Raw genomic sequence first — 12,111 nt, forward strand, 5'->3', positions numbered from 1 at the left:
TGCGCCCGGCCCGGCCCCCCCCCCGCCACCCTCCTGCCGAGGACCTCTTCCTACAGGGACAGGCTGAGCCGGCAGGGCCGTGGGTGCAAACACACCCGCCGGGACCCAGCTCCACCCTGGGCCTCACCGTCCAGCATCCGGTTAACCCATTTGCTTTAAGGCAGACGCATGAGGTCCAGACCCACCACAGACTGGGGCAGGCCGCTGCAACTGCCCTCTGCCTCCGCTCTCTGCAGCACCGCACCAGCCGCTGCCCTTCCACGTGGCCTCATCCCGGCCCAGGCCAGGGCCTGTGGGACTGTCATGAGGTGGCTCACAGAGAGCTCGGGTGCCTGGTGTCTCACGTGCCCCAGCGTTTCCCAGAGCCAGTACAGGCACGGCGCTCAGGTGCTCAGTGTGCAGTCCAATGACTTAACAGTGAGGAGGGGCCTAAGTGTGGGGTGACCGAGCAGTCCCTTAGCTGCCCTGGGACTGCCCGCCTGCCTGCAGGGAGGGGAAGACCAAGGTGAGCGCCCAGGGCAGCCGCAGAGGGCCAGGGTGCTGTCCCTAGAGCCGCTCGCACACCCTACTGTGGCGCCCTCTGCCCTGTTCTCTCGAGGACCTTCCCAGGGTCTGCAGAACCAGAGTTACAGAGCTGGGCTGAGCAGACGCTGAGCACGCTGAGCCCGCTGAGCATGGCCCGGCACCACTTACATGAGGCCCTCGTTGTTTAATTAAAACCATGAAGGAAATTGGGGCAGAAAAGCCAGACACTTGTCCAAGTACACTGGCCCCGGATCCTCCCCGGGACAACGTGGGAGTCTTGCAGAGTGGAGAAGCCCCACCCACCCTGGAGCCCAGGCTGGCAGCCAGCTCTGGTCATCCCCAGAGCCAACACGGAGCGTGCCACATATGACACACACAGAGACTAACGAGCGCAGGGAGAGGCGGCCGTGTCGTGGTCACGTCGCGTCTTCAAGAGCCTGGAAGGGAAGGGGAGGCAAAACCATGCAGCCAATACCTTTCGTGCCTGCAGGGCCGATCTTCCCATGGCGGCCCACGCTGCCCTTCTGTCCTTTGTCCCCCACGTCTCCTGTGAAAACAACAAAACCCAAGTTGGGTGATGCCACAAGCTCCACGTGTCCACACTCGCTCGCCTGGGCCCGACACGCTCCTCTTCCCCAGCATTTCTGCCCCAGGCGTGGAGCTGGGGTGAAAGACGACTCCGTGCCAGCACTGAACCGGGGCGAGCTCTGACCTCCAGCTCTGACCTGGGGCTGGGGTGATCTGGCCGGGGGTGAGGGCTCTGGGCCTGGAGCCGACTGACCAGCAGGAAAGACGCGATCCAGTAAGGAGGTGCTGGGGCCCCACGCAAGCATGGCAATGGGGACTTGACAGTGACAGAGCTCGGGGCCTGCTGGGGAAGTTGGGACCGCAATCAGGCGACCACAGCAAGCACTGAAGTGCCGTCACAGGAGAGGCAGGGCCAGCCCCATAGCCTGCAGGTGAGCGGAGCCGGAATCCACCTGGCTGATCGCAGTTCGAATCCTGGTCATGGCAGCTGGAAAAAGCACACCAGACGCGTGTTTGCCTGCCCAAGATCCCCGCAGGACACAGAAATGGAGAGAAGGGATTGTGGCGTGATCCTGCCCCATGGGGGTGCTTTTCCCCTCTCCCTCTCCCTCTCCCTCCCTGCTCGTCCCTGTCTCTGGTGCACGCACATGTCCAGAGACAGACGAGCAGAGAGAGGGGAGGCAAAAGTTGCTGCGAAAGCCCAAATGAAGGGACCGGGAGGCCCGGAGGGCGAGGCTCCCCCGAGCTGTGGGCATGGGAGCTTTAGGCAGGGGCAGCGCAGATCACAGACCAGATCCGTGTTCCGGAGCATCTGGCCACAACACAGAAGATTCTGGAAGGGCAGAGAAAGCGGCAGCTGGGAGAAGAGGCAGGAAGCGAAGGCGGCCACAGCATGCAGGTCTAGGAGGGTGGGGAGACAGATGGTGGGGAGAGGCGTGGGAGGCGGAGGCAGTACCGCCCAGGGCTACTGTGAAGGACGTGACAGGGCTCCTAGCTTCCGAATGCCAGCTCACTGCCTGCCCCCAAGACAGGAGGCGGGGACAAGGGTGGGAAGGCACGGGGATCTGTCAGAGACGCTTGGGTTGAAGCATCCAGGGGGCCAGCATGGAGGGGGCAGCAGATGGTGGGTTGGCAGGGACCTGAGATATGGGGGTCTCAGAATGGCTTGGATGACACCCCCCGAGAGGAGGCACCTGTGGAAAGGCTGCAAGAGACACATGTGAAGGAAAAAGAGGCCCAGGGAGGGGTCAGGGGAGTGGAGGGCTGGCACGCGGGGCAGGAGGCCAGGGGAGTGCTCAGGGCGAGAGGCCACGAGGTGAGGGCAGCTGAGACCCCAGGCCAGGCAACCAGGGCCTCCTGGGTGGAGGGCTGAGGCCAGGGAGCCAGTCAGGAAGGGCGTCCAGGGCACAGAGGGCCCGGCAGCCAGGGGGCTCCCTCCGAGCCTGCGGGGAGGCAGGCACCCATAGGCCTGTGCCCACCTGGAGTGAGTGCCAACCCCCCCCCGGGCTGTGGAGGGGCCAGCCCTGCCCTCCCTCCTCAGCCAGACATGCCTGGGTCTCACCAGGCACCTGCCACAGTGACCTGAGCCACTTCACTGGCGGCAGCTCGGCTGCAGTCTGACCCCCGCTTTGAGCAATGACATCATTTCCACCTGATCATTTCTGACAGTGAAACTTCAGAGCAGCGAGGGGGCACAGCAGACAAGAACAGTCCTGATCAATCAGCCCGTCAGTCAGTCTCACCTATGAGCAGCCCTGCACTGGACAGAGCAGCGCGGCCGCTAAGCAATCTTCCCAGGGGCAGTGGGGAGGGAAGCTCTGCTCTGGAGTAGGGGCGTGGGGTGCTGCTCTGCTTGTAAGGAGGCCCCGGGAGCTGCAGTGCCGCTGCCTGCTTCACCCCGCCTAGCCTAACGCAGAGCCTCCCTCCAACACCAGAACGGGGCCGCTGACCACCCCTTGCCCTCGCTGGCCCCACCCTGTCCTCCCAGCCATACTCAGTGTCCTGCCCCCGCCTGCGGGCACTGACGCGCTAGCCCAACCATGGGCCCCCCCGGATCCACATGTTGACACCCCCCCACACACACACAGACACGCACACACACGTGCACACACACGCAGACAAGCGTACACACAGACACACACGTGCGCACAGACACGCACACACACACACATGCACTGACACGGAGACACGCGTACGCACACAAGGGATGGTAGTTAGACAGGGCCACTGGCAGAGAAGCAGGGCTAGCTGAGGTGGGACCTCTCAAGGGGGTTAGCGTCCCCTTGAGGAGAGGAAAGAGGCCAGAGCGCTCACCCTCCCGCCTGTGAGGTCCCAGCAAGCCTGGAAACCGGCCCTTGGCCCTCGCCAGGACCAAGCACCCCACGCACCGCGCACCGGCACCCCACCCCAGACTTCCGGCCTCCGGACTCTGAGGGACTGTGTCATCCTGTTAGAGCACAGACACGGTCCAACAGCTCTGGGCTGAGCCCAAGGCCCCGGCCACGGGGTCCTCCGCGAGCCTCAGTTCCTCATCTGTAACATGCCTCCCAGCAGCACACTGGGTCCGGTCACGTGGGCACCAGGGACACGGCGTGGCAGGTGCCCAATGGCATGGGGCCTCCTGAGCCCCCATCACAGCAACAGGCAGGGCCTGGCCCGCTCAGCCTCCGCCTCCATGCAGGCACCCAGAGCACGGCAAAGCCACCCCCAGGCCAAGGACCACCAGGGGCTCTGCTCTGAGACCAGGCGGCTGGAGGCACAGTGCTGGCTTTGGTTCTTGGGGGGAGAAGCCCCGCCCCAAGTCAGAGGCAGAAAACCAGAGAGAGCGCAGCCCCACAGGGCCTCCAACGTGCAGGCGTGTGTGCACAAACACAAGTAGAGACACACAAGTGTACGTGCGCGTGAGCCTGTGTGCACATCCACACCACCACACAAGCATGTGTAGCACGCAGACAAGTGTGCGTGTACACACCAACACGCTGTGTGTGAGTGCATGTACGAAAAGCATCCCCTTCTCCCGCGCTTGGGGACGTTCAGCTGTGCACAGAGCCGGGTCTGAATTCGGACCACTGAAGCACCCAGAGCCCCTCCCCGCCGTGCCTCCCCCATGAGGACGGCTCCACGCTGGGGCCTACCAGTGGGCGCGCTGCAGTCTCTGACAGGAAGAGCTTGCGTTTAGGTGTGCCGTGGAGGGGGAGAAGGGGAGGACTGCTAGAGTCCGTGGAGCCTGTCGGCACATCCGACCGTTCCCAGCCACCACAGCCTTTCTGCAGAGGACATGTGCGGACGTGCCCAGGCCTCGGCCTCGGCCCCCGGCCCAGGGCAGGGCAGGGGTGTGGGAGGGACAAGCACAGCGACACCTGCCTGCCAGGGCGCCATGCTCCTCCAGGTGATTGCCAGGGAGCTCTGCCGGGAAGGCTCCTCCCCGCACGAGACGACAGGACGCGTGTGCACCATGCACGCCACACACAGCGCTCCTGGCCGAGCCATCGCAGAGCACTGGGAGCGACACGCAGTGTCCACTCGTGTCACACTAATGAGACGTGGCCTCGGTTTGTCCTCCAGGCATGCGGGAGGCCCGAGCAGCTCCCAGCAGGCATGCGGCTCGCAGGATTTCAGTGAGGATGGTGCGTAGCCCTCGGCGTGGAGAGGACAAAGGAGCACTTACACGTCGCGTCCCCAGTGAGTCTCAATAAAGGGTAGGGTGCGTGTTCCAGAGCCCAGGGAGCACAGTGCCATGGGGTCACACTCCTTCTTACGCTGGAAGAGTCCCTGGTTTCTGGACAAAGGGACCAGGCCTCCCGGACACAGAGGAAGACGGGGTCCCCGAGCTCCCTGGCACCTGCTCCATGGAGTAGCTCATTTCTCCTGCTCCCTGCAGCTTCTCCTGCTTTTAAAAAGGAGGCTTAAAATTGCAGGCATCGACCTGGCCAGCCACCATGGTGCAGAGAGTAGTAGGACACCTCTGTGTGAGGCTGGGACCAGTGGGAGGGACAGGGACCAGCCTCCCGGCTCCGAACACGTGTGGGAACCACAGGCCGCGGGAGCGGGGAGGCACACGTGGCTGACCACAGAGCTGGGCCACTCTGTACTATCCCCACAGCCCGGCACGTCCCCAGATGTGGGGAGGGGATCTGCTCTGATTTCAGGGACAAAGGACAACAGGAGGCCCGTGTGGCTGGCTGCTTTCTCAGGACAGACTCTGCAGCTCGGGCTGCTCCCTTTGCCTCCCAGCCCAGCAGAGAGCAGGAGGCCGAGGCAGCCCCACGGCAGGCCAGCCCTGTGGGAGCTAAGGCATCCCAACCCCACTTCCCAGGCCCCGCCCATGGCGTGGCAATGGCTCTGTGTACACAGCGCAGAATTGCAGGCTCCTGCCCCAGCGCAGCGGCTACAGAGAGCCCGGGGTGCCAGTGAGACACTCGCTCCCACCCTCAGCACATGGGCTATTCCCAGAACCTGTGGATGGCTCCCTCCCGGGGAGGAGTGGAGTCTGCAGACCCGGACCCTCAGCCACACACCAGGGTCACCCGCAGATTTCAAAGAGACTCAGAGATATTTCAACGTCGAGATATTTTTCAAGCAACTGATTGAGGGCCTTCTGAGTGTGGGCATCGTGAGAGCCTTGGAGACCCAGGGACGAGAGCGATGGGGACCTGCCGGACCATGGCCTGCACAGCACCAAGGACAGAAACAGGCAGGGCCAGCTCTGTGGGCAGCAGCGTGCGTTACTCGAGAAAAGCCAGTCCCACAGAAAGCCACAGTTTGTCCAGCAACGCGCTGGGCACATGCTCAGGGGCCAAGCAGCCATGGCCGGGGGAGTGCTCCTCCCCGACCCCATCTCTCTTGTGCACTCACATGCCCTGTCAAGGAGATAAAAAGATTCCTTAAAGATATGTTTGAAAAGAAACAGGCCTGACGCACCACCTGCAGGAGTGTTCACAGAGAACCTGTCACGGCGTCCGTCAGAGGGGACCGGTCACCAAGCTTCGGCAGGTGGGAGGCCGATTCAGAGGAAGCCGGGGTCCCCGAGCTCCCTGGCACCTGCTCCCTGTAGCAGCTCATTTCTTCTGCTTCGTGCACGGGCGTTGGCCTGGCCACCATGATGCAGAGAGTAGGGCACCCCTGTGTGAGCTGGGACCAGTGGGGGGCCCGGGACCAGGTCTTAGGCCAGCCTGGGCTGGTGGCTTGGTGCCACACGCTGTGACCCTGGCGATACAGAGGCTGCGGCCAGACTCGGACGAGAGCCTCCCCTCCTCCGCTGTCTGTCTCATGAAGAAAAACCCTAGCATGGCTGGCTGCAGCTCCCAGGGCCCTGGCAGGAACACAAGGCCGTGTCGAGAGCATGCTGTCCAGTGCTCGGACACCGGCATGGCTTTCATGCGAACAACCTGATCTGTGTACACGGTACATGTGTACGCATACCTGCCACTGCTACTGTTCCTGCATGAAATGTCCTTCCTTCGTTGAAATACAATTTCTTCTATTTTTAAATAGGGGTAAAGTAGGGGTGTGTGGGAGAGGAAGGAGACAGTGCCACAGGCTGTGGAGTGAGCAGAGGCAGGGGCAGGGCTGGCTGAGCAGCAGCTGGGAGGTGACACCAAGCCCGGCACCCTCCTGGCCTGGGGCTGCTGAGCGAGCCTCCCGGAGGGTGAAGGGGCCCTTGACACAGTCAGGGTGGGAGGCAGGGGCACAGGCACGCGCGGCGGCAGCAAGGGCTGCAGGGAAGACGCCAGATGACCCGAGCGAAGTTAAATAGAGGCTGGAAAATCACAGAGGCCAAAACTGAGTTGCTTCCTGAAAAGGTCGAGACACCGAGAAGTCTTTAGCTAGATTAACGAGGGCCAGGGCTCAAGTACGGTCGGGAGCTGCAGGAAACGCTGTCCCTGGTGCCCAGAGCCAGAGGTCACAGAGACCACCGGGCGGGGGAGGCGTGGTGTGCCCCGATCGCACAGGCTGGCCGGGTTGGCCGAGTCCTGGGCACGCAGCCCTGAGGAACGAACAGCCCACTCGATAGTCCGGAGACCGAGTGAGCCTCCGTGAGAGCAAAGGCCAGGGCCTCTTACAAAGCTGCCTCCCGACAAGCCCAGGGCCCGACGAGGAAACTAGAAGCAAGAGCGTGGCTGGCCAGCCCCCGCTGTGCACAGAAGTGACCCCCACCCAAATCGTCGCCCAGACCCAGCGGCCGCGGCCGGAAGGATGGCTGGCAGACGCAGGGCAGTAAACGTGGTGAGCCACAATGGCAGGGCCACGGGTCACCTCAGTGCATGCGGCAAGCATATTCGTGAACATTCACCACCCTTTCGTGGCTTAGAAAAAGAAAAAACCTCTTGGGCCAGCCAGTGGTGTGGTGGTTAAGGTGCTGTTCGAGTCCTGGACCTGGCAGCTTAGAAAGCATTCCAGGCGGGACCAACGGATGGCATAATGGTTACGTCACTGGACTCCTACATGGCCCACTGTGGTTCAGGTCCTGGACACGGTAGCTTAAACTCACGCCGGGTGCATGTGCATGGGTGCCCAAAATCCCGAGAAGAGAATGGAGAAGTGCCCTAGGCACCACGCCCCCACGCCCCCACGCCACCTGCTGTCAGTGTGCTCAGGGCCTTGGACCTACTATGCGCCAAGAACTTCATGAGGCTAACCTTGGGCCGCTCTGGCGACGGGCTCAGCTCAGCCTCACGTGAGCGACCTGGTGCGGTCGCGTGCTTGAGCCAGTCCCTTCCTGTGTGGGCTCTAGTACTCCTTCATGCGTGCCATCTGTCCCTCCACGTCCCTTCACATATGCGGCCGGCCCCTTCCTTTGTCCCACGAGGCGGGCAGAACTGCGCTGCTGTGCCAAGGCGGAAGCAGATCGGGGACAGGAGCTGTTAAGTGGGTGCCGCGCTGAACACAGCTGCGTAGTCCGCACTCCGCACTGTCACCTCCTGCCCACCTTCACAACCACCCGACCTCACGACGTGCTCCCTGTCGTTCCTGAAGCACGGCTGAGGGCAGGGGCCAGGAGCCACGGCACGTCTCCGGGGAGCACAGTCTGGAGGGCCCGCCCAGGCTCCCTAGCAGCTGTGTGCCACCTCCCCCAGACGGAAGTCACCCCTCCCGGCGCTCTGCAGGGCGGCAGTACCTTTCTCTCCCGTGGGGCCGACTCTTCCGGGCCGACCTGGGGCGCCTTTGTCCCCCTTGCTCCCCGCATCTCCTGTGGAAGAGGGCACATCTGTTAGCTGCTCACTCTGGCCAACACAGGGCCCCAGCCAGAGAGGCTCCCATTGCCCCCCGGCCCTGCCACCCCCAGGACCCCAGCCTGGGCCTCTACCCTCCCCTTCCCTGGACTCCTTCCTCCCCTCTGGCCCTTCCGCCCAGCCCAAGCTCGGGGCTCCCTGCCTCCATCCAGAGCCCCAGACTCGCTCTGACCGCCAGCCCCCACCCACCCTAACACCAGTGGAGGTCCCCAGGAGGCACGGCTCCCTGACCTCCTGCCCGCTCTCTGAGCGATACGCTGGGAACAGTAGCGGTGAGCTCATTTTGGCATCGGCCGGCCCTTCAGCATGAACCCCAAGGGCTTTGGCCAGGACCTCCCACAGCTGGACCACCCCAGTCCAGGCTCAATCCCCAGGTGCAGGAGAAGGAGATGCGAGACCCCGTGTGAGACACGGCAGAGGCACGTGGGGGGCACGGCCTGCCCTCCCACCTCAGCCCCTACCACAGCCCTCTTCCCAGAACACGCCTGGACCCCGTTCCCACCCACCCACCGCTCAGTCCACGGTGAGCCAGGCTGGGCAGCTCCTCCTGACACGGTCTCTGCCTGCACCCAGGCCTCTTCTCACTCTGTCCCTCCACCCCGCCTGCCGAGAGCGGGCCTCCCTGGAGCCTTCACCGCCCCACGCGCCTCTCCTGCTCCGTCAACGTCACTTCTCTCCATGCTGGCCACGGGACACCAGCATGCTTGTTTCCATGGGCCCATCTCACCTCCACGATCAGCTGCAGGAGTGTGAGTGTGAGTGAGCAGACGTGTGTGTGACGTGTGCTGTGCTGTGCTGTGTGGGTAAGCATACAGGAAGATGTGTGTATAGCACGCAGGTGTGTTGTGTGTGTGTGAGTGTGAGTGAGCAGACGTGTGTGTGCTGTGTGCTGGGCTGTGCTGTGTGGGTAAGCATGCAGGAGGATGTGTGTATAGCATGCAGGTGTGCTGTGTGAGTATGAGTGAGCAGACGTGTGTGTGACGTGTGCTGTGCTGTGCTGTGTGGGTAACCATGCAGGAGGATGTGTGTATAGCATGCAGGTGTGCTGTGTGAGTATGAGTGAGCAGACGTGTGTGTGACGTGTGCTGTGCTGTGCTGTGTGGGTAACCATGCAGGAGGATGTGTGTATAGCATGCAGGTGTGCTGTGTGAGTATGAGTGAGCAGACGTGTGTGTGACGTGTGCTGTGCTGTGCTGTGTGGGTAACCATGCAGGAGGATGTGTGTATAGCATGCAGGTGTGCTGTGTGAGTATGAGTGAGCAGACGTGTGTGTGACGTGTGCTGTGCTGTGCTGTGTGGGTAACCATGCAGGAGGATGTGTGTATAGCATGCAGGTGTGCTGTGTGAGTATGAGTGAGCAGACGTGTGTGTGACGTGTGCTGTGCTGTGCTGTGTGGGTAACCATGCAGGAGGATGTGTGTATAGCATGCAGGTGTGCTGTGTGAGTATGAGTGAGCAGACGTGTGTGTGACGTGTGCTGTGCTGTGCTGTGTGGGTAACCATGCAGGAGGATGTGTGTATAGCATGCAGGTGTGCTGTGTGAGTATGAGTGAGCAGACGTGTGTGTGACGTGTGCTGTGCTGTGCTGTGTGGGTAACCATGCAGGAGGATGTGTGTATAGCATGCAGGTGTGCTGTGTGAGTATGAGTGAGCAGACGTGTGTGTGACGTGTGCTGTGCTGTGCTGTGTGGGTAACCATGCAGGAGGATGTGTGTATAGCATGCAGGTGTGCTGTGTGAGTATGAGTGAGCAGACGTGTGTGTGACGTGTGCTGTGCTGTGCTGTGTGGGTAACCATGCAGGAGGATGTGTGTATAGCATGCAGGTGTGCTGTGTGAGTATGAGTGAGCAGACGTGTGTGTGACGTGTGCTGTGCTGTGCTGTGTGGGTAACCATGCAGGAGGATGTGTGTATAGCATGCAGGTGTGCTGTGTGAGTATGAGTGAGCAGACGTGTGTGTGTGACGTGTGCTGTGCTGTGCTGTGTGGGTAAGCATGCAGGAGGATGTGTGTATAGCATGCAGGTGTGCTGTGTGAGTATGAGTGAGCAGACGTGTGTGTGTGACGTGTGCTGTGCTGTGCTGTGTGGGTAAGCATGCAGGAGGATGTGCGTATAGCATGCAGGTGTGTTGTGTGAGTGTGAGTGTGTGTGTGTGAGTGTGAGCGAGTGTGCGTGTATGCACATGCGTGTGAGGCTGAGGCCGGCAGCAGGGCCGCCCCCACTCCTGCACAATGCCGGCCAACTTCAATTTCCTGTAACTCCCCAAATGCACCTCGACCCGGTGACTCTCAACTGAGACCAGGTCCCTGGAGGAGTCCCAAGCCTTTCTCCTGGCCTAAAGGAGGGACTTCCCGTTTATATTAAGTAAGCAAACAGAAAAGCAAAATGAATGCCCACAGAAGACAGAGCTGGCATGTCCCAGCGTCGCCCCTAGGTCCGACGGCGTCTGATGCCCGTCAGCAGACGTGACCCTGACCTCAAGAACTCAGAACTTTCCTCTCTTCTCTTTGAAAGAGGAAGGAAGTCCTCCCAGTAGCACCCTCGGAGAAGCGTGGATAGTCCTGAGACACAGCACCAAGCCCGTGACCTCGGCACCAGGAGCCACCAGTCGTGAGAGAGCGAAGACAGCCCGGCGACCAGCCTGACCGTGACCATGACTGTCCCATGAGCCGAGCAGCCTGGCAGAGGGAGAGAGACACGCCGGGGACAGGAGCGGGAAGAAGACCGGTGTCTTGCTCGTGCAGGTGACACTGGAGCCAGGTCTCCGGGCAGGTGAGCGGAGCACCGAGATGAGAACAGGAGGGGAAAAGCGAGCAGTTGTGTTTATTCAGTTTGGAAGTTATCGAGTTGAGAGTTAAAGAAAATTCCCGAATGCCGGTGCAGGAGTCCAGAGAGGTGACGCTGGTGCCTGGGCTGTGACGGCCACACGCTGTGATTCCTCTCCCGCGAGGGTCATCGTGGAAGGGCCTGGGGGAGGGCCGCAGGGAACCGGCCGGGAAGCTGGCAGGGACACTAGGAGATCGGGCAGGGGCTGTCAGAGAGGCACCGCACAGAGAAGGCTCAGCTCTCAGACAGGAGGGGACGAAGACCATGGGCGCGTGACGAGGCCAGCAGCGGGGGGATGCCTGTGAGCGGTGTGGGCACCGAGAGACACAGTTACAGCCAACAGGCAGGCTCACTCCGCACAGTGAAAGGGTCCTGGCGGTGGCTTCACGCCACTGGAGTAGGGCAAGCACACCTCTCCCTGGAACCTGGGTCCCAGCCATCCCCTCCAGTGAGACAAGCTGCGGGTGGGCTAGCACTGGCCCAGAGCGCCCAGGAGAAGGCCCGCCCATGGCAGCCACGCGGTCCGCGCAGGGAACCAGCAAGAAGCTCTCTACGAGAGTTAGCTCCTTGATTAAGAAAATCGCTCTCAGAACTGGGTATTTTCCCCTCAAAGCTGGAACGATTTTTCCTTTTGCATGTAATGAAGCATTACTAGCTGAACAGCAGGCATGGAGGGAGAGAGGTTCACCAGCCCGGCTCGGAACAGCCCGTGGGTAGTGTCCCTGCAGACCTCCACGCGAGGTGTCCTCAGGGAGCGCAGCGCGAGGTGTCCTCAGGGGGCACAGCCGAGGTGTCCTCAGGGGGCACGGCCGAGGTGTCCTCAGAGGCTCTCCCTCGGGGTGGATTTGGGACTGACTTTCTAGTAAGTTCTGGAGGGAGGTTACCTCTCTGCAGGAGAGACTAGCACTGCAACGGCCTGCCTGCTCCTCACCTGCCGTCGTCAAACCCGCTCTCTCGGGCCAGCCTGTGGCGCGGTGGTGAGGCGCCGGGGCCCTCACGCG

General features: G+C 61.9%; 1 protein-coding gene across 2 annotated transcripts in view; it reads right to left on the bottom strand.

The window, feature by feature from the left end:
* Window positions 1-12,111, bottom strand: part of COLEC11 (collectin subfamily member 11) — a 26,593-nt gene that overhangs the window by 6,858 nt on the left and 7,624 nt on the right. For both annotated transcript variants that reach the window (XM_027773827.1, XM_006153522.3), the window contains exons 3-4: window positions 8,171-8,242; window positions 1,001-1,072 (exon numbers count right to left, since the gene is read on the bottom strand). In XM_027773827.1, coding sequence (XP_027629628.1) covers window positions 1,001-1,072; window positions 8,171-8,242 — 144 coding nt within the window. The remainder of the gene's footprint in view (window positions 1-1,000; window positions 1,073-8,170; window positions 8,243-12,111) is intronic.

The sequence above is a fragment of the Tupaia chinensis genome, unplaced genomic scaffold (assembly GCF_000334495.1).
Source record: "Tupaia chinensis unplaced genomic scaffold, TupChi_1.0 Scaffold000377_5, whole genome shotgun sequence".
Lineage (NCBI taxonomy): Eukaryota > Metazoa > Chordata > Mammalia > Scandentia > Tupaiidae > Tupaia > Tupaia belangeri.